At 43.4% G+C, this 22569-nt stretch overlaps 1 protein-coding gene and 1 long non-coding RNA gene across 8 annotated transcripts in view; one reads left to right on the top strand and one right to left on the bottom strand.

The window, feature by feature from the left end:
- The window catches only part of TBX4 (T-box transcription factor 4), a 103829-nt gene that overhangs the window by 33898 nt on the left and 47362 nt on the right, over positions 1 to 22569 (bottom strand). For all 6 annotated transcript variants that reach the window (XM_083715149.1, XM_083715151.1, XM_083715148.1 and 3 more), the window contains 2 exons: positions 13303 to 13458; positions 9728 to 9822 (listed from right to left, as the gene is read on the bottom strand). In XM_083715149.1, coding sequence (XP_083571275.1) covers positions 9728 to 9822; positions 13303 to 13458 — 251 coding nt within the window. The remainder of the gene's footprint in view (positions 1 to 9727; positions 9823 to 13302; positions 13459 to 22569) is intronic.
- LOC310832977 lies at positions 38 to 5317 on the top strand. Of its 2 annotated transcripts, XR_014558498.1 has the most exons (3): positions 38 to 109; positions 682 to 808; positions 5209 to 5317. It is a non-coding gene; the product is annotated as an uncharacterized lncRNA (long non-coding RNA). The 2 variants fall into 2 exon arrangements; XR_014558499.1 differs by lacking the exons at positions 38 to 109; positions 682 to 808 and adding an exon at positions 2830 to 4132.

Raw genomic sequence — 22569 nt, 5'->3', positions numbered from 1 at the left:
CATGTAATTAGTTTGAGCTCAAAAGGGGGCGGTTTACCAAAAAAAAAACCCCCAGCCATCTTTGATTTCTGTTCATAAGCTGTGCCCTTCTCTTAACCTTGGGACACAGGTAAGCACCTGTATAAATACAGTAGCATATTTCAGTTTGCAAATATACAGACTAATTCACACTTTTTAGAGGGAGATGAGAGAAATGCTACAGAAAGAATTTAATCTTAAAGCCAAGGTTTATTTTATTTTTGTTTTGTTTTAAATTAGGCCTTAAAAAAAGCTTATACCCAAAAATGAACAGGGGTTAATAAGGAAAAAAACTTGGGTATTAAAAGTTTGTTCAGTATAATTTTAAACACAGCACTGGAAGATTCTACTAGGATATTTATGAGCCCAACTTCTAAAGGGCTCTTTTTTGTCTTTTGCCTACCGAACATTTTCCAAACTGTAGCACATCCAAGCTGCTAAAGGAGCAGAGATCTGATATACTGTAAATGTTAAGTGCTTTTTAATGGCATTTAAAATTAAGCTTTAGCATATGGAATTCATATAGAGTAGACAAGTCAGAGTTTATAATGTTCTTTAGAATAGCCCTCTAAAATAAATAGAGTGCAGTGAAGCCCCTACCATCATATATACAGCCGAAATTCTTTGAAAGGATAACAAATTAGAACTCACATCTGATCTTAGGTGTTGCTTAAGTTGCAACCTACTCTGTAACTGCCTTTGGTAGCATTTGGCTTCACAAATCAAGCTGGGTCAACGAGCCACTGGATCTTGCCAATTTTCTGCACCCTTTTCCAGGAAAAAGCCCTGGGTATGAAGTTTTTTTTTTAAAAAAAGGAAAAATTCTGGCCGTGCATTGACATTTCATCATGATTATTAGCTGTTGCATTTTTGGTGTCTGCAAGCACCATGCCAGCGACTTGTCAGTTAAATTTTCTTAATGAAAATGTATTTCTCAACCTCTTGGCAACTGCTGGGGCTTTCAGTCAAAAGCTTGGGCAATACAGTATGTGTGTTTGTTTTATATATTTGTGTGGGAAGAGACACTATGGATCAAAAGCCCTGCCTATCCCACCTCCCCAGTAGGTTGTAGTAATGTAATCATCAAAATTGGATAGAAACTGAATTTGTGAGATGTTTCTCTTTCTTGATTGAAACATACAAAGGAAAGCACAGGCGGAATGAGATAACTGGGCAACTATCTGACCCAATTGTGGTTGGCAGCATCCAAAACTTGCACACCCAGGTCTTTGAAGCAGCGGACTATAATAATAGAAGACATTCTCCAGTTTTCTCAGCTAGCAAGTCATGTGGTTATCTGGCTTCTTGAATGGCACAGAGACAGTGAATAGAAAAGGCAGGGGCAGCTCTACATACCCTCCAACATTTCCCCGATAAAAATAGGGACGTCCCATTCCATAATTATAATTTTACTATTTATACCCCACACATCTTACTGGGTTGCCCCAACCACTCTGGGCAGCTTCCAACATATATAAAAACATTTTAAACATTTTAAAAAACAACACTTCCCTATACAGGATTGCTTTCAGACGGCTCAGGGGTTGGATAACTCCATACCCTCCAACATTTCTCCAACAAAAATAGGGACATCCTAAGGAAAAGTGGGACATTCCAGGATCAAATCAGAAACTGGGTCAGCTTCTCTAAATCAGGGATGTCCCTGGGAAATAGAGACACTTGGAGGGTCTGGCTCTACCTTTAGGCAAATTATGATGGAGGGAGGGCTAGAAACACCCCAGCCCCATTCCCATATTTCCTGAACAGGGACGAAGAGGCTTGGTGGTTGCTAGACTGGCTGGGCCTGCCTTGTTTTGGCCTCGCTGCTTTCTCCCAATGTGCCACAGAGACTGGGATATTGAGAAAGGCCCTGGAGACAGAGTAGCAGCCAGCTCAGGATCCCACAGCCCAACAGACATCACCTGTGCATGTCCATCCATTGCTACACTGACACAGCGCATGCTGGGACTGCTGATGCCCCATGGCAGTGAAGCATCAGCATGGAGTGAAGTGAGAAGGTGTCAGACAAAGCAGTGAGTGGGTAGCAGCAAGGAATTAAAGGGAATTATACCAGCTGGATGTACCACAGGGCCTGCTCAGCACCTCCTAACTCAGTCTGCTGAGGAAAATCAGTGAAGGGCCATAGCTCTGTGATGGAGCACCAGCCTTGCATGCAGACTCAATACCATGGCATCTCCAGGTAGGGCTGGGAGAGAGACTCCCTTCCTGCAATCCTGGAGAGCTGCTGCCAGTCAGTGGTAGACAAGACTGACCTAAATGGACCAATTGTCTGACTTGATATAAGACAGCTTCCTGTGTCACTGTGATATTTTTATGTTCTAGTACTACTTCTATCAGGTAACTGGGGGGATGCTGTCCTCTTATCAGCATTTGTTTTGGTTCAGGAAGTGTGGATATGGTAAAGGTAAAGGGACCCCTGACAGTTAAGTCCAGTCGCAGACGACTCTGGGGTTGCGGTGCTCATCTCACTTTTCTGGCCAAGGGAGCCAAGCATTTGTCTGCAGACAGCTTCCGGGTCATGTGGCCAGCGTGACTAAGCCGCAGTTCCACATTAAAAGAAGGATCAAACGAATTTCTCCCCCATTCCGTACAAACCACACTTTGGCCAAAGGAAGGAAAAAGCAGACTGAGCTCATTCAGCAATAACTGGGAAGTTTTGTGGTAGTTGCCCCCTCCCACGTTGACAACACAACTTAAATCTTTCACCCTAGCTTATGAGTGCGGGGGGGGGGGGGACACGACAGAACACCTCCAAAGGTTTGCAGGTGAGTTTATGAAGCTAGACTTTGTTGAGATGCACATCTTTATTAGTTGGGGAAGGCGACAGCTGTTACACACCAACCCCATGAAATGTCAGCATGGAGAGGAACTGTCACATCCAAAGCTCTCCAGCTGGCCTTGATATTCTAAAGAAGGGAGGCAGAAAAACCCACCAGCCCACTAACTATGTTCTCTTCCATCTGCATACAGAGAAATGGGAGTTTTGTAAGCAGAGGAAACAAATAGATTACCAAGTCACATTATTGACTGGCTTTCTATGTTGATTTGCTCAGTGGGGAACCCCTGTGAGCTGCAAAGTATTATGGATAAATTCTAGGGCAGGAGAAGGGCTGACTGGTCTTACATGGCCTTTGTTTGGAGGGGGGGTGTTTTTGCACATGAAAACATTATACTAGAAATGGGTAATAAGGACAATGTTCCTCAGAAAATATGGTGGCCACCTTCCAATATCTGAAGGGCTGTCTGATAGCCACTAACATAGATGGCTTTAAAAGAGAATTTGACAAAATTAATGGAGGAGAGGGCTATTGATGTCTACTAGCCATGATGACTATGTTCTGCCTCCATTGTTGATCCAGCAGTCTTTTCTTATTTTCTTAAGACTGTGACTGGGGTTGATGGGAGATGGCATCTAGCAACATCTGGAGAGCTGCAGATTCCCCACCCCTGAGACATCAAATAGAGGACTATCTATTCTACTTTGGAGGAAAAGGCTGCATCCATGCCACACCACCACTGCTCTTCAAATAGCTTCCAATGACCCTATTGCATGATGTAGATCAACCGTCCCCAACTTGGCACCTCATAGATGTTCTTGGACTACAGCTCCCATCATCCCTGACTGTTGGCCATGCTGGCTGCTGGGAGTTGTAGTCTAACAGCATCTGGAGGACACTGGGTTGGAGAAGGTTGCTGTAGACATTTCTGGACTGTCCTTCTATGCAATCAGATCACTTTGGCAGCCCTGCGTAGAACACGGCACTGCTGGTGGCCAAGTACAAAGAAAATTAAGAAAAAGGCCAGGGCTAAAATAGCTAAGCGATGAAGTGAGAGTGACTTATTAGGTCTGATAATGAAGTGATCCCTCCTCAGTTCAGTTTGTCCTGGGCACATTTGGATAGTCACAAATGGCTTTTAAATTAACTGTTAGAGGAGAAACCACTTAGGGGATTTGTATTTATTTAAAAATCAACCTCTTTTTTTTATTCCTTCTAGCAGTCCCACAGTTCCTGGCTGTGTTTGGTGGTTATTGACATAAAGCCAAAAAGTCCATCCAGAGATTGATCAGCCTTTGAATCACATAGTTTATCTGGTAGGGGAGGTAGGAATGTGTGTTAGACTTTTTGGCTAGGGATCTCTGGCTTGTTTTGGACAACATCCCCAACCAGTGAGTCAGCAGCAGTGCCAACGACGGAAGTGGCAGAATCCCTCATCCCAACCAACAGAGACATTTGGCAGAAAGAGCATCAGGACTTAGAAAACAGGTGTGCTTGTATGTGGGAACTGGGCAACAGCCTCTCAGGAAAATTGCGAGCTGGCTTATACCTAGTCAGACCATTGGTCCATCTAGCTCAGAATTGTCTACACTGACTGGCAGCATCTCTCCAGGGTTCCAGGCAGGAAGTCTCTCCCAGCCCTGCCTGGAAATACCATGGATTGAATTTGGAAACTTCTGCATGCATAGCAGATGCTCTACCACCAAGTTACCACTTGTCTCCTGAAAATAAAACAAGATTCCTGTCCCTGGAGTTCTGCACTAAGGGTTGCTTTAATACAGGAAGCTGTGATATAGAGAACTGGCCCCATTGGCTCATTTAGCTCAGTGTTGTCTACAATGAGTAGCATCAGCTCTTGAGGGTTCCAGATGGGACCTGGAAATGCCAGGGACTGAACCTGGGACCTTCCGCATGCAAAGCATGTGCTCTCCCACTGATCTATGGTTCTTCGCAGAAAATCCTGAGATCCCTTCAGAGTCGCTTCTTCCAGTGTCCCCACCATAGGAGGTAGGGGTGTTGGAGAATTCCAATGGAAAGGGAAGTAGAATTTGGTGCAGGTAAGGAAATTAGTCAAGCAAATGTGATCAGTATTTGTTCACATCATTGTTGAGGGTGGGGGGTTAGGTACACAAACAATACCTGATTGGTGATTTTTTAAAACATTGTTTTGACATTTCCTTTACATTGAAATGGTTGTAAGCTACATAAATAGTTATGTATGTTCTTTGTCATACAGCAGATAGTGAAAAGAACAACATAGTATTTGGCAGAAAGCAAACTGCGGTAGAATGGAAACAGTGCTTGTTGTGACAAACACATGTTGGAACAGAAACCACTGCCTAATTCTATGTTCACCCATCTGTTTAAGCCACTTTTTTGCACTTTGTTACAGCTGATGGACCTTCAGATTCTAAGAAAAAGCAAAGACTAAAGTCCAACCGCTTATGATCGAGAAGACAATTTTTAGCTCAAAAGAGTCAAATAAAGCCTATTATGCTTCACTTCATTTCAGAGTGCCATTTAATATGACCCAAAAGAAACCCAGAATGTTGAAATATTGTTTAGCTAGTGCCGTAGCTACAGGGGGGCTAGCCAGGTTTTTTTGCCCCGGGTGAAGCCTCTAGAGGGGTGTCATTGAGACTCCCGGCATGTGTGTATGTGTACGCATAAATGCACAGGGGTGTGTGTGTGGCAAACTGGGTCTTTGACCAAGGTGAAATAAAGCCTAGTTTCACCCATGGTTTAGCAGTAGCACTCAGCAGGGCAGAACTGGATGGAGGGGGGCATTGTTTACCTGGCTTCTCAGGTGGCTGGGGAAACCCAGCCAGATGGGTGGGGTATAAACTTATTATGATTATGATTCCCAATGCACAGAGATCACTTATGGTAACCCAGGGAAGGAAGGGGAGGCAGGCATAGTTCAGTGCGCCTGAAGTGAGCTGACACCCTTCTGCCTTTCCCCTCCTTCTTGGTTTCCAGCAGCAATATCCATGTTGGAAAACCAAGTGTAACACTGGCCCAATTCATTCCGCCACTTACTACTGTTCTTTAGATCTAGCACCAATGGTGGAATCGTAGAATTGTAGAGTTGGAAGAGACCCTACCGGTCACCAAACAACAATTCTCATTGCAACATTTTTTTTGGAGGGGGGACGTGGCTGAATGAAGAACTTTCCCAGTGCTTTAAGAACAAAGAAATACAAGGAACATGTGCACTCCCATGTTCTAGGGGGGAGCCTACAAACTTAAAGAAACAAAAAGAAGCTGCTTCAAATTGCAGAAGTGGAAAAATTGAAGTTTGATGGGTGAAAAAATTATTTTCATCCATCAAATAACTGGAGAGGATATGGATTCAAAATCTAGCATTTTGTTGGCAACACGACTTTTTGAAATTTTTATTGGAGGGGGGTAGACAGAAGAAGAGACAGGGCCATTTCACCTTATTACACCAAGACCAAAGTCCTATATTCACCAGATAAGTGTGAACTTCTTAAGCTGTTACCTGTAATTCTATAAATGCAGAACATCAGTACTGAGGGCAGAATTCAACATTCTCCCATTTGCATTGAAACAAACGAACCAACCATCAAGTTTCTAGTCCTTACAGCTGGGCTTGAAACAATATTGACAAAATCTGATGCAATCCAGTGGGGTAAGGCTTTCAGTATCTCTTTGTCCCGCGATCCCATTCCCCAACCTTGCAGAAGAAGCAAAGCCTCAGAAATGATGTCTAAAAATTGCTGTAGTTTGCATTCTGCAAGCTTTCCTTGGTGGAAAATTTAGGTTGCCTCCCTTTTTTTTATCCCCACTCCCTTTAAAAGCACAGATTATACTAAGCCTTTCGTGTATGAGACAAAGAGTCAGCAGAGGCCTTTTGGAAGAAGAAAAAGAGGCAGATGACCCTACAGAAAATACTTTAGAAAAGATCAAAGCACTTCCCACTAAAGTCCCGTTTTCCCAGGGCATCAAAACCGTCCCATCCCCAATTTCTCTTATCAACCACGCCACTCTCTGCCATGACGTTCTATATACAAAGTGAGGGCCGTCCTCTTTGAAGTGCTGGATTAGCCTGGGCCAGATCCTTACTCCAGAATAACAAACAAGGCAAGTTCAGCGGGAGTTCTCCTTGCTAGTTCATTTTTCAGCCCCAAATCCACTTTTCACCAAACACAGGAAACCCTGAACCTGTGGCCTTGCGGACAGATCGAAGAGATTTATCTGGTGGCAGTGCCATGGAGGTTATGTGGAAAAGGGGGAGTTTTTATATTTGGGTACATGTTTTTATAACAACTCATCTAATTCTTTTTTTAATATTTAGAACATTCTCTCACACATCTCACAGGAAGGACAGTTAACCCCATACCGTTGCATGAGAGATTTAAACAAAGATTTCATTTCCATTACCATAGGAGGGAAACAGAGTTTGATCGCTTTACAGGCTGGTTTTAGACTCTCCCAGTGCACCACCCGCACCTCAAAATTAAAAAAATTCACCCCCAAAATAAAAACCCATAACAGAGCTAAAATTAGATTCCCATTTTATTCAAATGTAAATCTTGAAAAAGGCCCTATAAATATCACAAAAGTGGGATCGCGGTTAACGACCCTGCTCTGTTTCATAACCGCTTTAATTGCTCCCATAAAAGACAGAGCCAGTGTTCTCCTAGGGGCCAAGGGATGGTCTCTTAAAATCAATAAGCCTTAAAGGATGCTGTTCAGAGAGGACCCAGCCATCGAGGTTAAGTTGTACCACCAGCTTCAGCCCACCAACAGAGCAGGGTGTGTGGAACAGAAACACTGCACCAGAGAACAGCCTCCATCACACACAGCATTTTGATTTATTTTTGCATGCCATTCCTGACTTGCAAAAATCTTGCTCCTGCAATTGTGAGCCTCACCGCTCCAAGCAGAATAATTTGCGAGCCAGCAAATTCTGGGATGGGCTCACTACTTAGCGGTAGAGCACCTACTTTGCATACAAAAGCTCCTAAAATTCATTCCATGCCATCTCCTGTTTTTTAAAAGGAGCAGCAGCAGCAACACAGTAACTGCGCAAAGCAGATGCTCAACGGCCAAGCTGCAGCCCTTTCCCTAGTGGCGGACCTATGTTTTTGAAGCCCTGAAGCTTGAAATGTTGTGGGGGGCCACTGGCAACCAGCAATGGGTCTAGATAACCCCTGTTGCCTTATTCGCATCCAGCTTCATTAAGAGAGAGCTTCTTTGCAATGTCATTTTCTGGAGACAATATGTAGAAATAATTAAAACGCGCTTCAGCAGAACAGTCAACTTGCTGCAGTGCTCCACCTTTGCAACACCTGCAACACTGACTCTCAAACATAAGGATTGTCGAAATAGATACCACCATGAATTAATGATTTGAGCCATGCAACTCAAATTGCATCTACTGGACACAATTCTTTTAAGCAATGTGGACGAATATTGATTTCGGGCCCCCTCTGGGATTCGGGGCCCTGAATAGCCTTGCCATGTCCGATGACACTGATCTAGACCAGCGGCCTGATTTTGCCAACAGATGTCTCCGGGAAAGAAGGGCAAAACCACTCAGAAAGGTGTTTTAAATACAAGTTCATTGTTTAACTTTGATAAGATCAGCACAAGAGAAATTGCCAGCAAATTCTGCTTTTTGGAGCTTGCATCTAATGCATAATTTCCAATTAACTCTTTTTTAAAAAGAAGAAGAAGAAGATATTATGCATGCCAAAATAAAGTCATAATGAAACTCTGGAACTGGAAAAACACACAGATTTATGCACTGCGATGTTCAAAGCCTTGTATACTTCTACACGCCATATTTTATCCACGAAGGAGTCAACCTATTTTATGCAAAGTTCAGGGAACTTGGTTAACATAAACTTCTTTTTGTTTAATCTTTTGATGATTCCCCTTATAATATGAAATAATCGCTCTGACTTTACCCGCCCCACCTTCTGTAACAAAAACAGTCCAACGTTGAAAAGATAGCGAGTGCATTTTAAAGATGTTTCCACTTTATAAATCACAGGCTCTTGGCAACAACGGCGTGCCCATTTGCAGCGTGGAGGTTGCTCTGCTTTTTCAACATCCCCCCGCAGATCAAGCCTACAAGGGAGTAATGAACCTAGTACGTAGACGCTAGCAATAAATTGCTGGTAATTTATAGGGCTGGCTTCGTTCTAATGCATTCAAAGGGAAGGGAAAGAATAATGTTTCCAAAGCCGATTGTAGCTGCTGGGACACAAGTCCTCCCTTGTATCACACCCCCAATCTTTAAAAATCAACCACAATCGCTTCTCTTTTCCACGTCATCAGTTCACCAAACAAGTTGGAGTAGCCCTGATTATCCATATCCACCATGGATGCTCCTTGGTGTTATTTGAGTGTCCATAGTGAATATGGATAATCAAAGCTTGTGACCACCAGGGGCAAGAATTATCTATTTGGTACCAGGTTGATATATTGCCCCTGGTTGTATGGATATTGGGAGAATCCTGATGAAAATGGAAACAAGAGTAAAAATTGCCAATGTTCACTTATATGTCCCATGTCTGGAATGGATATGAATCCAGTGAATAGGGTTGACTTTCTCCTGCAGGAATAGCAATGGATTTTCAACCCACCATAGCCCCAGACCACCACACCCCTGCCTCTCCCCCACAAGTTGTCTGGGCTTTCTCCAGTGTTAGTCATACTCAGTCAACCCATTGAGATTAATGGACCCAAGTTAGGTCAGGTCCACTCATTTCAACTGATCTACTCTGAGCAGGACTAACATTGAATAGAATCCTCTATCCGCAATTATAGTGGAGAATTTCAAAGAGGTCATTGGCGCAAGGATCCAGAGCTCAACTAAATAGAACACAGACAGACATTTAAAAGCAACATTTAAAAATGACAGGATTTTAGAAACCTACCTTCCAGCTTTAGTAATGATCATTTCTGTGCCAGCTTCGTGAAATTTCTTCCATAGTTCTTTTTCATGCAGGTACACCTTGATGTTCTCAATGGTCTTCAACAAGACAATCAAACAAAAAAAGAACAAGTGAGAAAGCCACAAAAATGTAAACTGAGAAAAGGCAAACACAACACAGCTACTGAGGAAAGTCGGTTAGGCCAGACCAAGCAGTAAAGAGAAGAAACAAAATTGGATTTTGTTGTGAACTAAAGGCCAGGCTACCCGGCTGACTGCTCTGGAATTACTCCCAAACCATGCAGGCTCAGCTGTTCCTTGAGTCTAGCAAAGCCCTGTGCAGGAGCCACAGATCAGCTAATCAGCAATGCCTGCAAAGCCCTTTTTGGCTGAGCCAGGTCTTAACCTCCCCCACACCTGGTTCCTATATGTAAGGTTGGTGGGTGTGGCTTCGTTGAAATGGCCAAATGGGGAAGCCTAGGAGGACCTAATTATACCCACAAACCAGAGGTTCCCCACCCCTGAGGTAGAGGGTGTGGGGCTGTCCATGCCAACCCCAGCTCGACACATGCAGTCCCACCCACTCCACCCCTGACCTTTCTGCTCATGGGACAGTTTGAAGTGGCAGCGGGGGGCGGTTAAGTGCATCAACTCAACGCGAGAAGCGCTCTGGTGTGAAGACAGAGGCTGGAGGATAGGTTTGCACACGTGGCCCCACAGTCATCGTCATAAGTACACAGCAAATGTCCTTGTGTCACATCAAGATGTGACCATCAGACTTTTTCAACCACTGCAAGCTCGTGGCAATGAGAAGATCCCACAGCACCCGATCCCAGTCCGCTGTTTCTACAAGCTTCCCTGCTTACCCCTATGTCTATAATTTTGCCTGCCGTCAGTGCCATTTTAAGCACTGCATACAGAAGTTCCCTGGTTCGGTTCTTATCACCCCCTGTTTTCATTTATAGTTATTTATTTCCTTTAAGCATCAGGTAGCAGCTGATGGAACAGACTTCTGAATGAGAGACCCTGGAGAGCTTCTTCCAATCAGGGCAGACAAAACTGAGTTAGATGGACAAAATAGTCTGGCCTGGGGTAAAGGAGGTGTCTGTGGTCCTTTCTAATAATTTTTTAAACAATTCACACCCTTAAGAATATCTCTTGGAATTAAAAGCAAGTGCCTGTACGGTTTGCACATGTTTACTGTGAGGCTTAGTTACCTTTTCAGGTAGGTAGGAAAGCTTGAGGTTGTGAGAATAGAGGCTCAACCTGAGGCCACCTATAGAGTCTACAGCTCACTAACCAAATCTAATCAGCTGACTAGATGGACCAAAGACCAAAAGAAGTCTCTCATTGGTTGACTTCACTGAAATCTGCATTTCCCTCCATTTAATGGCTGGTGACTTATATTTTACTTTAAGATCAATTTTCTTTGACTTTTCATAATCTGCTGGTAATTTGTCTTTGCTTTTCCTCCCCCTCCCTCCCCAAATAATTAGCTATCAATCATCAGAGCAAACAAGAGTTAAAACTGAGCTTCAGGGCTTGAGGCATAATTGTTATTACTTAAATGCATGTTGAATTTATAACACAACTGGTTTGGGTTTTTTTAAAATATAATTTCGGGAACAAATGCAGGCTCCCTCTCAGTTTCACCTCTCAGCTTTATTATTATACGACTGGTTATAATTCTGATACAGGAAAGTTGTCAACACTTTATAAAAACACACTTACTAAACAGATTTAACCAATCAGGAGCCAGGGTGGATTTGCAAGGAAATTTACAATCTTTCTCCCCCTTTTGGCAGAAAGGTACACAATTACATTTAATTATTGCATAAAAATGGCAGGATCTATAACTCTCTTTTTAAAGAAAAAAACAAAACCAACAACCCAAAAAATGTGATTACAATAAATAATTTGGCATATAATACTACTGTGTGGTCAGAACTGTTGTTTTTTTTTTTCTAGCAAGGTTAGCAAACAAACCAAACAAAAACAAGGAAGATGGTACAGGTTTTTAAGTCAGGGTTTGCCCCCCCCCAAAAAAAAGTGAATTAAAAATACTCCATTCTTGTAAATCCTGGGAGCCAGTACAGTGTGTTAAGTGTGTCAAACCTGGAGAGGGGAAGGGGGACCTGTGTTCAAATTCCCTCTCAGCCATGCAGCACACTTAGGTGACCATGGACCTTGCCCCCATATATCTCAAGCTATAACCTGAATACAGTGGTACCTCTGGTTACGAACTTAATTCATTCCAGAGGTCCATTCTTAGGCTGCAACTGTTCTTATCCTGAGGCGTGCTTTCGCTAATGTGGCCTCTGGCGCACGATTTCCGTTCGCATCCTGGGGCAAAGTTCGCAACCAAGAGCAGCTACTTCCGGGTTAGCGGAGCTCGTAACCTGAAGCGTCTGTAACCAGAAGCATTCATAAACAGAGGTACCACCGTATTAGGGTTGTTGTGATGATAAAATGAATGGTGGGTAATGGTGTATGGCACAGTCAGCTCCTTGGAGGAAAGGTGGGATATAAACACAATAAATAAATATATTATGACCCCTAAGAATTGTCCATGGAGGGGATTTTAATACCCAGTGTTTCTGTACAGGTCTTTATCATGGGTGTGCCTTCTCATTCAAAAGATCTAAGCCCATGCAGAGAAGCAACAGGTAGCCTCCTCTGAGGACCAACCGTTCTGCCACATCTCTGGGAGTGATGGAGCGATCCACACCCAATGCAGAGCTGCAACGAAACGGCCTGCCACCAACAGAGGCTCATTGGAGGAAAACAGCAAGCACAAAGCCATCACTCATGCAGAGAACCAACATGTGACCATCTCTGAAGGAGAACCATTCTTTGGAGCCTCTGCACTGGAACAACCCAATGAGCTAATCACACTTGAAACAGACACCGTGGAATTCCTTACCTCCAACTGAGGCTGAGCAGAAGCAGCCACAGAGCATTAAGTTATGCAGAGATACTACAGGGCAGCCTCCTCCATTGGGAAGGCGATTTTGGTGCACAGGAGACTTTAACAACTACATTTGTGTTTCGGAACAACTGCTTTAAGCAGACAAAACCAAATAGACACATTGGCTAGTAGCCACTGATAGCTTTATCCTCCGTGAATCTGTCTAATCCTCTTTTGAAGCCATACAAGTTGGTGGCTATAATTTCCTCCTATGAGAGCAGTTCCATAGTTTAATTGCGCCCAGTGTGAAGGACTCTCCTTTTGCCTGTCCTGAATCTGTAGAAATCATTGTGTGGGTGTGAATTCTAGTACAGTGGTATTTTGGTTGTCAAACTTAATCAGTTCCGGGAGTCCGTTCGACTCCTAGAACCGTTCAAAAACCAAGGCGCGACTTCTGATTGGCTTCAGGAGCTTCCTGCACTCAATCGGAAGCCGTGGAAGCCGCGTCGGACGTCCGGCTTCCAAAAAACGTTCGCAAACTGGAACAAACATTTCTGGGTTTGCGGCGTTTGGAAGCCGATTTGTTTGGGAGCCAAGCCGTTCGACAACCAAGGTACCACTGTATTATGAGAGGATGGGGGAAAACAGACTCATTTAAACATGCTGCATACCTGCTCTGGATCTGGACCCTGGGGGCTGTTCAGAGGCGTACTGACTCCTGCTACACCCAGAACAGGGGAACCCGTTGTGGTTTCAGAATGGCCAGGGGCCTGGGGCGCAGCAAATCCATCCTCCGGCTCAGACAAACTTTTCTCCTGGAGCATTTCCTAAAAAAAAAAAAGCAAACAAGGGGTTTTCAGTCAGTTGGGTAATTTCCTCTCAAATTCCACAAGTGAATATTCCAGACTTTTAGAAGACTTCTGAAGGCAGGCCTGATTAGGGAAGCGTTTAATGTTTAATAGATTATTGTATTTTAATATTCTGTTGGAAGCCGCCCAGAGTGGCTGGGGAAACCCAGCCAGATGGGTGAGGTATAAATAATAAATTATTATTATTATTATTATTATTATTATTATTATTATTATTCCATATAGCTCCAAAGGTTTGTTACAGTGAGGATGGGAAATCTCTGTTGTAGACAATAGAGACCCCTGTGGAACCTTAAATGAAACACCTCCCCCACTTAGGCTCATAATTAGGAGGAGAAAACGGAACAATTTCCCCGTAAAAAATAAACAGCTGAGTTAATTCCAAGCCCAATTTTGAGCCAGATCAGACCCTGTTGTAGCCCCTGAATGTCATCAAGAGCACAATCGAGTCTCAGCTGCCCACATTCTCCCACCTTGTTGCTGTAACTCCACCAGCAGCAGAGGAAGGAAAGTTTCCCACTCCTTCTGGCACCGGGTTGCTGCAGCTGCAAGCCACATGCAAACAACATACTGGGAAATGTAATTTTCCCAGGGCTCCCAACATCTGCAAGGAGAGAGGAGCTGACCTTCCTTATATATTAAAAATCTCACCTAGATAAGAACTCACAGGGTCACAATTCTCTTGTCCTATTTAAGGTGAACATTGCAATCATCAAAACTCACTTTTCTGAGACCAAGTTTTTTTGATTCCTGTATCATCAATAATTACTTTATTTCAGATTAGCTTTATCGCATCTGTCAAAGTCAGCTCTCTATCCTATGAAAGATTTGCCCACAATAAACGGACAAATCATATATATATATATATATATATATATATATATATATATATATATATAATCTGACCCTGGTTTTAAAACAAGGAACCCACATATGAAGCAGGTGTAGGATGAAGAAATGCAGAGCTTGGTGGGCTATTTGATAAAACCATAACATGTGAATTGGTTCAAAATTAATGGAACTTTGTTCTGCCGCTGAGTTCGTTTCCTTCTGCCCTCTCTTATCTTGTCCCATCTCTAAACTCTTCAGCATTATGAAGAATATTCTATTCCCACGCTAGTCTTGCCAGCATCACATTTTCCTCAACATGAAAAACATGGCGGTCTTTTCCGGTGTTACAGGAACGGCCACTCTATCCTGAGTCGAGAAGAATTTTGGACAGACCTTTTTACGCAGGGAAAATTCCACAGAACAAAACCATAGACGTGGCTGCAGTGAAGCTGGAGCCCAAATCCATAGAATGAATTAAAATCATCATTAATCTGACCTTATTTCTGAGATCGTGCCCAACTTTACTCCACAAGGAACCCAGGCTGAGTCCTAATGAAGTGGAGGAAGAGAGGGAAAGTGGGAAAGTGGTAACACCAGCACTCAATCCCAAAGAATGGCAATCGTGGCGGGGGAGGGGGTTGTCCCATTCCCAAAGTCTATGGTTTAGGCCTTAAATGTAAATAGGTGAACACAGCCCTGATACTGATAAAGAAAAGAGTTTGTGAACAAACACCTTCACTTCAAAAACCACAGTTCAGCCACATCCACCACACAACCTGGTATAAGGGCAGGTCTCTGCAATGTGTAACTCCACAAACTAGACATGGTACTTGTCAACCAGCCAGGTACTTGTCAACCACCACTCATCCACCCCTGTTCATACAAGCCCAGACTCAAACTCAAAATACCTAGTGGACATGGGTTTATCAAAAACAAGTCATGCCAGATGAATCTCAATTCTTTTTTTTCTTTTTTTTATAGAGTTACAAGCTTGGTGGATCAGGGGGATGCTGTGGGCATAATATATCTTGATTTCAGTAAGACCTTTGACAACTTCCCTCATGATATTCTTGTGAAGAAGCTGGTAAAATGTGGGCTGGACAAGGTAACTGTTGGGTGGATTTGTAGCAGGTTGACTGACCCAATCCAAAGAGTGCTCACTAACAGTTCTTCATCATGCTAAAAAGGGTGACAAGTTGGGTGCCACAGGGTTCTGTCTTGGGCCCGTTATTGTTCAACATCTTTACAAAGGACTTGGATGAAGGTATTGAGGAAACCCAGCCAGATGGGTGGAGTATTATTATTATTATTATTATTATTATTATTATTATTATTATTTTCATTAAATCTGCAGGTGATGCCAAACTGGGAGGGTGGCCATTGCTGCTGAAGACAGAATCAGGATTCAAGATGACCTTAATAGACTGGAGAACTGGGCTAAAACTAACAAAATGAATTTCAATAGGGACAAATGCAAGGTTCTACACTTAGGCGGGAATAACCAGCTATACAAATATAGGATGGGGGGAAGCTAAGGCCCGGAAAAGACTCAATATGGAGGCCAAATGGCCGAAATACTGGGAAATAATAGAAAAAGATGGAGATAATTGGAGGTTGCAGAGTTTGGAGAAACTAAAAGATAAAGTGCGAGATTGGTTACATTACGCTCAGATTAAAGAGGTTTTCAAGATGGATAAAAAGATAGGATTCCAGGTGGAAAAATCGAAATTGGAAACAGAACTGTTAGAACCTAAGACTAAGGTACTTTCAAGAATGTACAACTTGCTGTTAAAATGGAATACACAAGATGAAACGGTTAAATCGGCTATGATAAAATGGGCACAGGATATTGGGTACAATATCATGTTTGCTGACTGGGAAAGGTTATGGACCACCGGTTTGAAATTTACGGCATGTAATGCCTTGAAAGAAAATATTACGAAAATGATATATAGGTGGTACATGACTCCAGTTAAGCTTGAAAAATTTTTTACCATTTGTCTGATAATAAATGTTGGAAATGTAAAGAAACCGAAGGAACGTTCTTTCACCTCTGGTGGACCTGCCCTAGAGTTAAGGCTTTCTGGGAAATGATATATAATGAGTTGAAAAAGGTATTTAAGTATACCTTTCCTAAGAAACCAGAGGCCTTTCTTTTGGGCATCGCCGGCCAGAGAGTGTTAAAGAAGGACCGAACATTTTTTATGTATGCAACAACAGCAGCAACGATACTTGTCGCCAAGCATTGGAAAACCCAAGATTTGCCCACACTGGAAGAATGGCAGATGCAACTGATAGACTATATGGAGCTAGCAGAAATGACTGGCAGAATCCGAGACCTGGGAGAAGAGGCTGTGGAGGAGGACTGGAAGAAATTCAAAGATTACTTACAAAAATATTGTAAATTGTATGAATGTTAAGAAAGATGTAAGATTATTAACAATATGGCACCAAAAAGCTAGTTAAAAGGAGTATGAAGATAAATGAAATTATAAGAAAAGAAAAATTTTGGATAAATATTGTGTTAAAATTAAGCTTCTAAGCTGGGGGTTATACTATCTAAAATTAGGGATAATATTGGAAAATTATAATACAAGAATTGAATCAAGGTGATAAATTGCTGGGTAAAGATCGAAAATTTGGAACGCAGGAACGAGAGATGTGAGGAAGTCCAAAGAAGTGAAGAAAGTATGGTGATTGTAAAACTATATGTTATGTTCTTTATTTCTCTTTTTTATTGTATTAAGAAAATCTTTAATAAATATTTATTTAAAAAAAACAAATATAGGATGGGGAACACCTGGCTTTCCAGTGATCTGTGTGAAAAGGTTGTTGGGGTCTTAATAGACCACAAGCATAATTGAATCAAAAGTGTGATACAGCAGCATAAAAACAAACCCTAATACTATTCCAGGCTGCATCAACAGATTAGTTTCCAGATTGTTGTTAGATTGTTGAAGAGGAGACTTAGAGGGGCTGCTTGTTTTCTTCTGCTCCATAGGGTAGGACCCGAACCAATGGCTTCAAGTTACAAGAAAGGAGGTTCTGACTGAAAACCAGAAAAAACTTTCTTACAGTAAGAGCTGTTTGACAGTAGAATAGACTCCCTCAGAAGGAGGTGGCCTCTTCTTCGTTGCAGCTCTTTAAGCAGAGGTTGGCTGGCCATCTGTCATGGATGCTTTAGTGAAGATTTCTGCATGGCAGGACTAGAGGACCTTTGCAGTCCCTACCAGCTCTGTGATTCCATGATTCTAAACCATACATGGCTGGTGGCCTTTGCCAAGCATGGTGGGTTGCTTGCGAGTCAGGTCAGACTCTATGAGAGGGAAGAGTTTCCCAGACATGACCACTGACAGCTTGAGGATCCCATTTGGCATAAATTAATCTTAACTCCATCCAGGAAGGCTTGAGGTTTGGCACCTCTTTTTAAACCACAAATTCCCAAGGTCCAGTTCTAGCTAGGATCCATCAATTTTGGTTTCTCGTTTTTCCAATCTTATAATCAGTTTGTCCCAATCCCACATCGGCTTGCCAGCGTCCCTTTTTAAAAAATTAAAAATAATAATAATTCTGCATGAAAATCGATACACATTTTGCAAAGGCATTTCTCCTAATGCCCATTTTTCTGCAAGCAATTTCCTAAGGCAGTAATGCATTTTTATACATTATTTTCACTAATATATAGTTTTGTCCACAGTCTTCCCCAACATGTGCTTTTTCTGTAAAGGGGAAAAAATGATTGGAGGACTGCATCAAAAAATAGGGAGAAGTGCAACTTTCTAAGTATAGCTGCATTTTGGTATGTGCATTGGTTCAGGAAGCACAAATGAGAAGTGTTTGCATTAAAAAGTGAACCGAATGAATTTCTCCCCAATCCCTCGTTCTAACCCAAGCAAAACCAAAAGCTGATTGCTTGCCTTAGTGTTGCTCCTTGCTGCATTGTTTTTAATGTGGTATTTTGGGGGTTGTTGCATAATACATTTATTAATTAAGCTGCTCCAGGCCCTGGATGAGCAGAATATGAGAAGAGATGTAGCTCAGCGGCAAAGCAGATGCCTTGTGTGTAGAAGGTCCTGGGTTCAATCCTCAGCATCTTTGGGTAGGGGTGGCAACGTCCCCTATCAGGAACCCAGGAGAGACACTGCCAGTCAGTGTAGGGACAATACTAAGCCAGACAGACCAGTGGCATAGGACGGCTTTGTTTGTAGAGCCTGGCTGGCCAGTTTTGTAGCGGCAAGATTCCTGCACAGAGCAAGGGGATTGGACTTCAATACCTCCTTCCAACTCTGAAATTTGAAAATTCAGTGTCTTGATCCATTGCCATTCATTCATAGGAACATAAAGACCTGCCTTGGCGCTGTGGGTTAAACCACAGAGCCTAGGACTTGCCAACCTAGCAGTTCGTAGCATGTCAAAGTGCACATAGATAAATAGGTACCACTCTGGCAGGAAGGTAAACAGCATTTCCGTGCACTGCTCTGGCTCGCCAGAAGCGGCTTTGTCATGCTTGCCACATGACCCGGGAGCGAGATGAGCGCCGCAACCCCAGAGTCAGCCACGACTGGACCTAATGGTCAGGGGTCTCTTTACCTTTACCTATACTGTTTACATGGACTGACAGCAGCTCTCGCTAGGGTTCCAGACTAAGGGTCTTGCTCTACCTAGAGATGCCTGGGGTTGAACCCGAGGCCTGTCACTGAGTTGCAGCCCTTCACACGAGATTCGTTCCTTGGTGCCACAAATGAAGAAGGGATGGGTTTGCACATATGAATGCCCTCTCCTAACTACCAGCTCACTCACCCCCAACATAGTATAGCTAAAGTATACTTAAGAATGCAGCTTTAGACTATGATCCTAACCACACGTTGTAAAAAGTGAGGCAGGAACAAACAGCACAGGAAACTGCCCAAACATCGTAAGTGAGCAAATGTGTTCAGCCACAAGAACATCAGAAGCATCTGAGCCAAAGGACCATCAAGCCCAGCATTTTCTTCTTACAGTGGCCCTCATAGGAAACCCACAAGCTGGACAGGAGCACTCTCTCACTTGTGATTCCCAGCAGCTAACATGGTATAGGTAAAGAAAGGTAAAGGGACCCCTGACCAATAGGTCCAGTCGTGGCTGACTCTGGGGTTGCGGCGCTCATCTTGCTTTACTGGCCAAGGGAGCCGGTGTACAGCTTCTGGGTCATGTGGCCAGCATAACTAAGCCGCTTCTGGCGAACCAGAGCAGTGCATGGAAACATTGTTTACCTTCCCCCTGGAGCAGTCTCTATTTATCTACTTGCACTTTGAGGTGCTTTCGAACTGCTAGGTGGCAGGAGCAGGGACCGAGCAACGGGAGCTCACCCCGTCGCAGGGATTTGAACCGCTGACCTTCTGATCAGCAAGTCCTAGACTCTGTGGTTTAACCCACAGCACCACCCGCGTCCCATGGTATACAGGTACATAAACACACTAGAAACTGCCTTATACGCAAGTCAGACCACTGGTCATTGAACACTGTCTACACTGATCAGCAGCCACAGCTCTCCAAGATTTCAGACACGAATATTCCTAACTCTACCTGGAGGTACCAGGGATTGAACCTAGGATATCCAGGATGCAAAGCAGATGCTCTACATAAGAGCTAATTACTGCAGCTTGATCAGGCCGAGGACCAAGAGGTGGCCCTATACTGTATAGCTGCTGCTTCTAGCTTGGGTTCCCCTGGTCTGAAGAATTCTGTGTGGGATAGAGCAGCAGTGGTGAACCCATGGTCCATGGGTCACATTTGGCCCACGCATCTGTTTCTGGTGGCCTGTCAAAGTGTTTGGCTGCTAAACAAACTCATCCTTTCTTCCCTTGCACCACCCCATCACTTTTGTGCCCTTGGAACCTTGTCTGCCTGCTCTAAATCCCAACACCTAGGTTATTTGGACCACAGTAGCTAGGAGGAGTCTGTTTAGCAGCCAAATACTCTATACCCCCACTAGGTTGTGACAAGGAAAAAAGGGAAAGGGGAAGGAAGGAAGGAAGGAAGGAAGGAAGGAAGGAAGGAAGGAAGGAAGAGGCAAACCCACTGCATGTCTACTTGACTACTGCATGCCACAAAGGTGGGCATCTCCAGTAGGGCTGGGAAAAGACAAATGTCTGAACTCCAGGAAAGCCACCATCAGTCAGCAGAGACCAGGGATGGAGAAACTGTGCCCTACCAGATGTTGCTGGACTCCAGCTTCCAACATCCCTGACGATGAACTGTGTTGAATGGGACTGGTGGGAGCTGCAATCCATCTGGGAGGAGCCACAAGTTCCTTATTCCTGGAGCAGGCAATTCTGAGTTGGATTGGAAGAGTGGTCTGACAGTCTGCAGCAACTTCCTACGTCCCTGTGCTCCTATCCCCCCCATCACCCCGCAATTGTTGCAAAGGATTTTGGGGCATATTCTAATTTCACCCACCACTCCAACCAACGCTATCAGACCTCACTGTTGCTCTAGAGATGTTGGGAAGCCTGGTCTTCTCACTGAGGAGCCCTTGCTGAGCTGCTGAAGAACCTCAGTTTTATCCCAGAAGGAATATAGTTGGAAGAGTATTGCCCTAGATATTTGGGGGGGGGGGTCACCTTCTCACACAGCGATACATGAGTAAAGTCCAACTGAAATCAATGGGGCTTCCATCTAATACAGAATAACGTTATGAGACTCTTAGGAAAGCACCAGGGAAGAGAAAGTGAAGGTTTGTGGGATGGGGGCCGAGGTATTAAAGACTGGGATAGGCTTCCAAGGAAAATGACATCATTTGCCCATGCATCCTCAACACACACACACACACACACACAGAGAGAGAGAGAGAGAGAGAGAGAGAGAGAGAGAGAGAGAGAGTGGTTCACATTGTATCCAAATTCATTTTGGTTCAAAGCCAGTTGGGAACTCGCTCAGTCTAATCTCATGGAACAGAAGTGGCTAGACTCCCTAATGGATATAAACCGTAGGCCCCAGAGTGAGCCAACACATAGCTTTTTATCTTTGTGTCTTTTACTAAGTTCTTGCAACTTCTTTCATAATGGCCCTTGAGATTCCACCACCCGCCCCCCCAATTCAAATACTTTGGAAGTTCAAGAGACCAAAATTCTAACAAACAATGCCATTTTTTTCTCCCCCAAAATCAAATTTAGATAGCATAAAATGTGTTGTTGTTGTTTTTAAAGAAAAGCTGCTAGAGTTACATCATTACCCACCCATTGGCAATACCGATACCCCCTTAATATTTTATAATTCCAGGACTTTCCCTCCGTTTTCTGTATCAATGCACGCTGGCTGAACATGAGCTGTTTTTCAAGACTTTGGTGAAAAACACAGTGGCAGTATTATATAGTAGGGAGAGATGCTCTTTGGTTTGAGGAAAGCAGAAGACCTGGTGTGTGTGTTGTTGAGCCTCTAACATCTCCTTGGAAACACCTTTCTCCCCTCTCCTTTTAAATACATGAACTGTGTTGATTATATTATTGCAATTGCTGTACAATAATATCTCTTTTCAGTCTGGGAATTATTTATTTTTAACAGCTTCAGGAGGTGACCCATATGAATTGAATACAAGTGGCTGTTCTTGGGAACGTAAAGAAATGGACCCCATTTTTCACCTCTCTTCCACTTAGGTTTGCCAACTAATCAGAAAAAAATGGCTTGGCCTGCTCCTGCTCTTTTAACAGCAAGTACAAGGTGAAGGTTTCCACAACCACGGAGATGCACATGATTACCTGGTTATGCCTTTAGCTCATACTACCGTTAACAGCACAGCAGACTTAACCAATTAAAAAAAAACCTCCCAAATTTTACCAAGTCTATTGTTTTTCTATAGATCTCCCTGCCCAGGCATAGGCAAACTCAGCCTTCCAGATGTTTTGGGACTGCAACTCCCATCATCCCTGACCACTGGTCCTGTTAGCTGGGATGATGGGAGTTGTAGTCCCAAAACATCTGGACGGCCGAGTTTGCCTGTCCTTGCCTCTTCCCAAATCTGCAGACAGATTAAAAGTTGCCAGCCAGCTAAGGCTGGTCATCATTACTAAATCCCACTGAAGGAAGCAACTAGATTTTAGTTACTCTTAACTTGTTCTATTGGCTTCAGAAAGACTTCCACAACAATCCTAAGCACACTTACTAGGGGGTCCCCCAATGAGTAGTGTGCATAGGATAAGGCTATTAACATCATGCAGAAAATAACAATTACCACAAAGTCAAAAACCACAGAAAGGCAAT

This window comes from Podarcis gaigeae (genome assembly GCF_964106915.1).
Source record: "Podarcis gaigeae genome assembly, chromosome: 15".
NCBI lineage: Eukaryota > Metazoa > Chordata > Lepidosauria > Squamata > Lacertidae > Podarcis > Podarcis gaigeae.
This window is presented reverse-complemented; position numbering and strand designations above follow the sequence as displayed.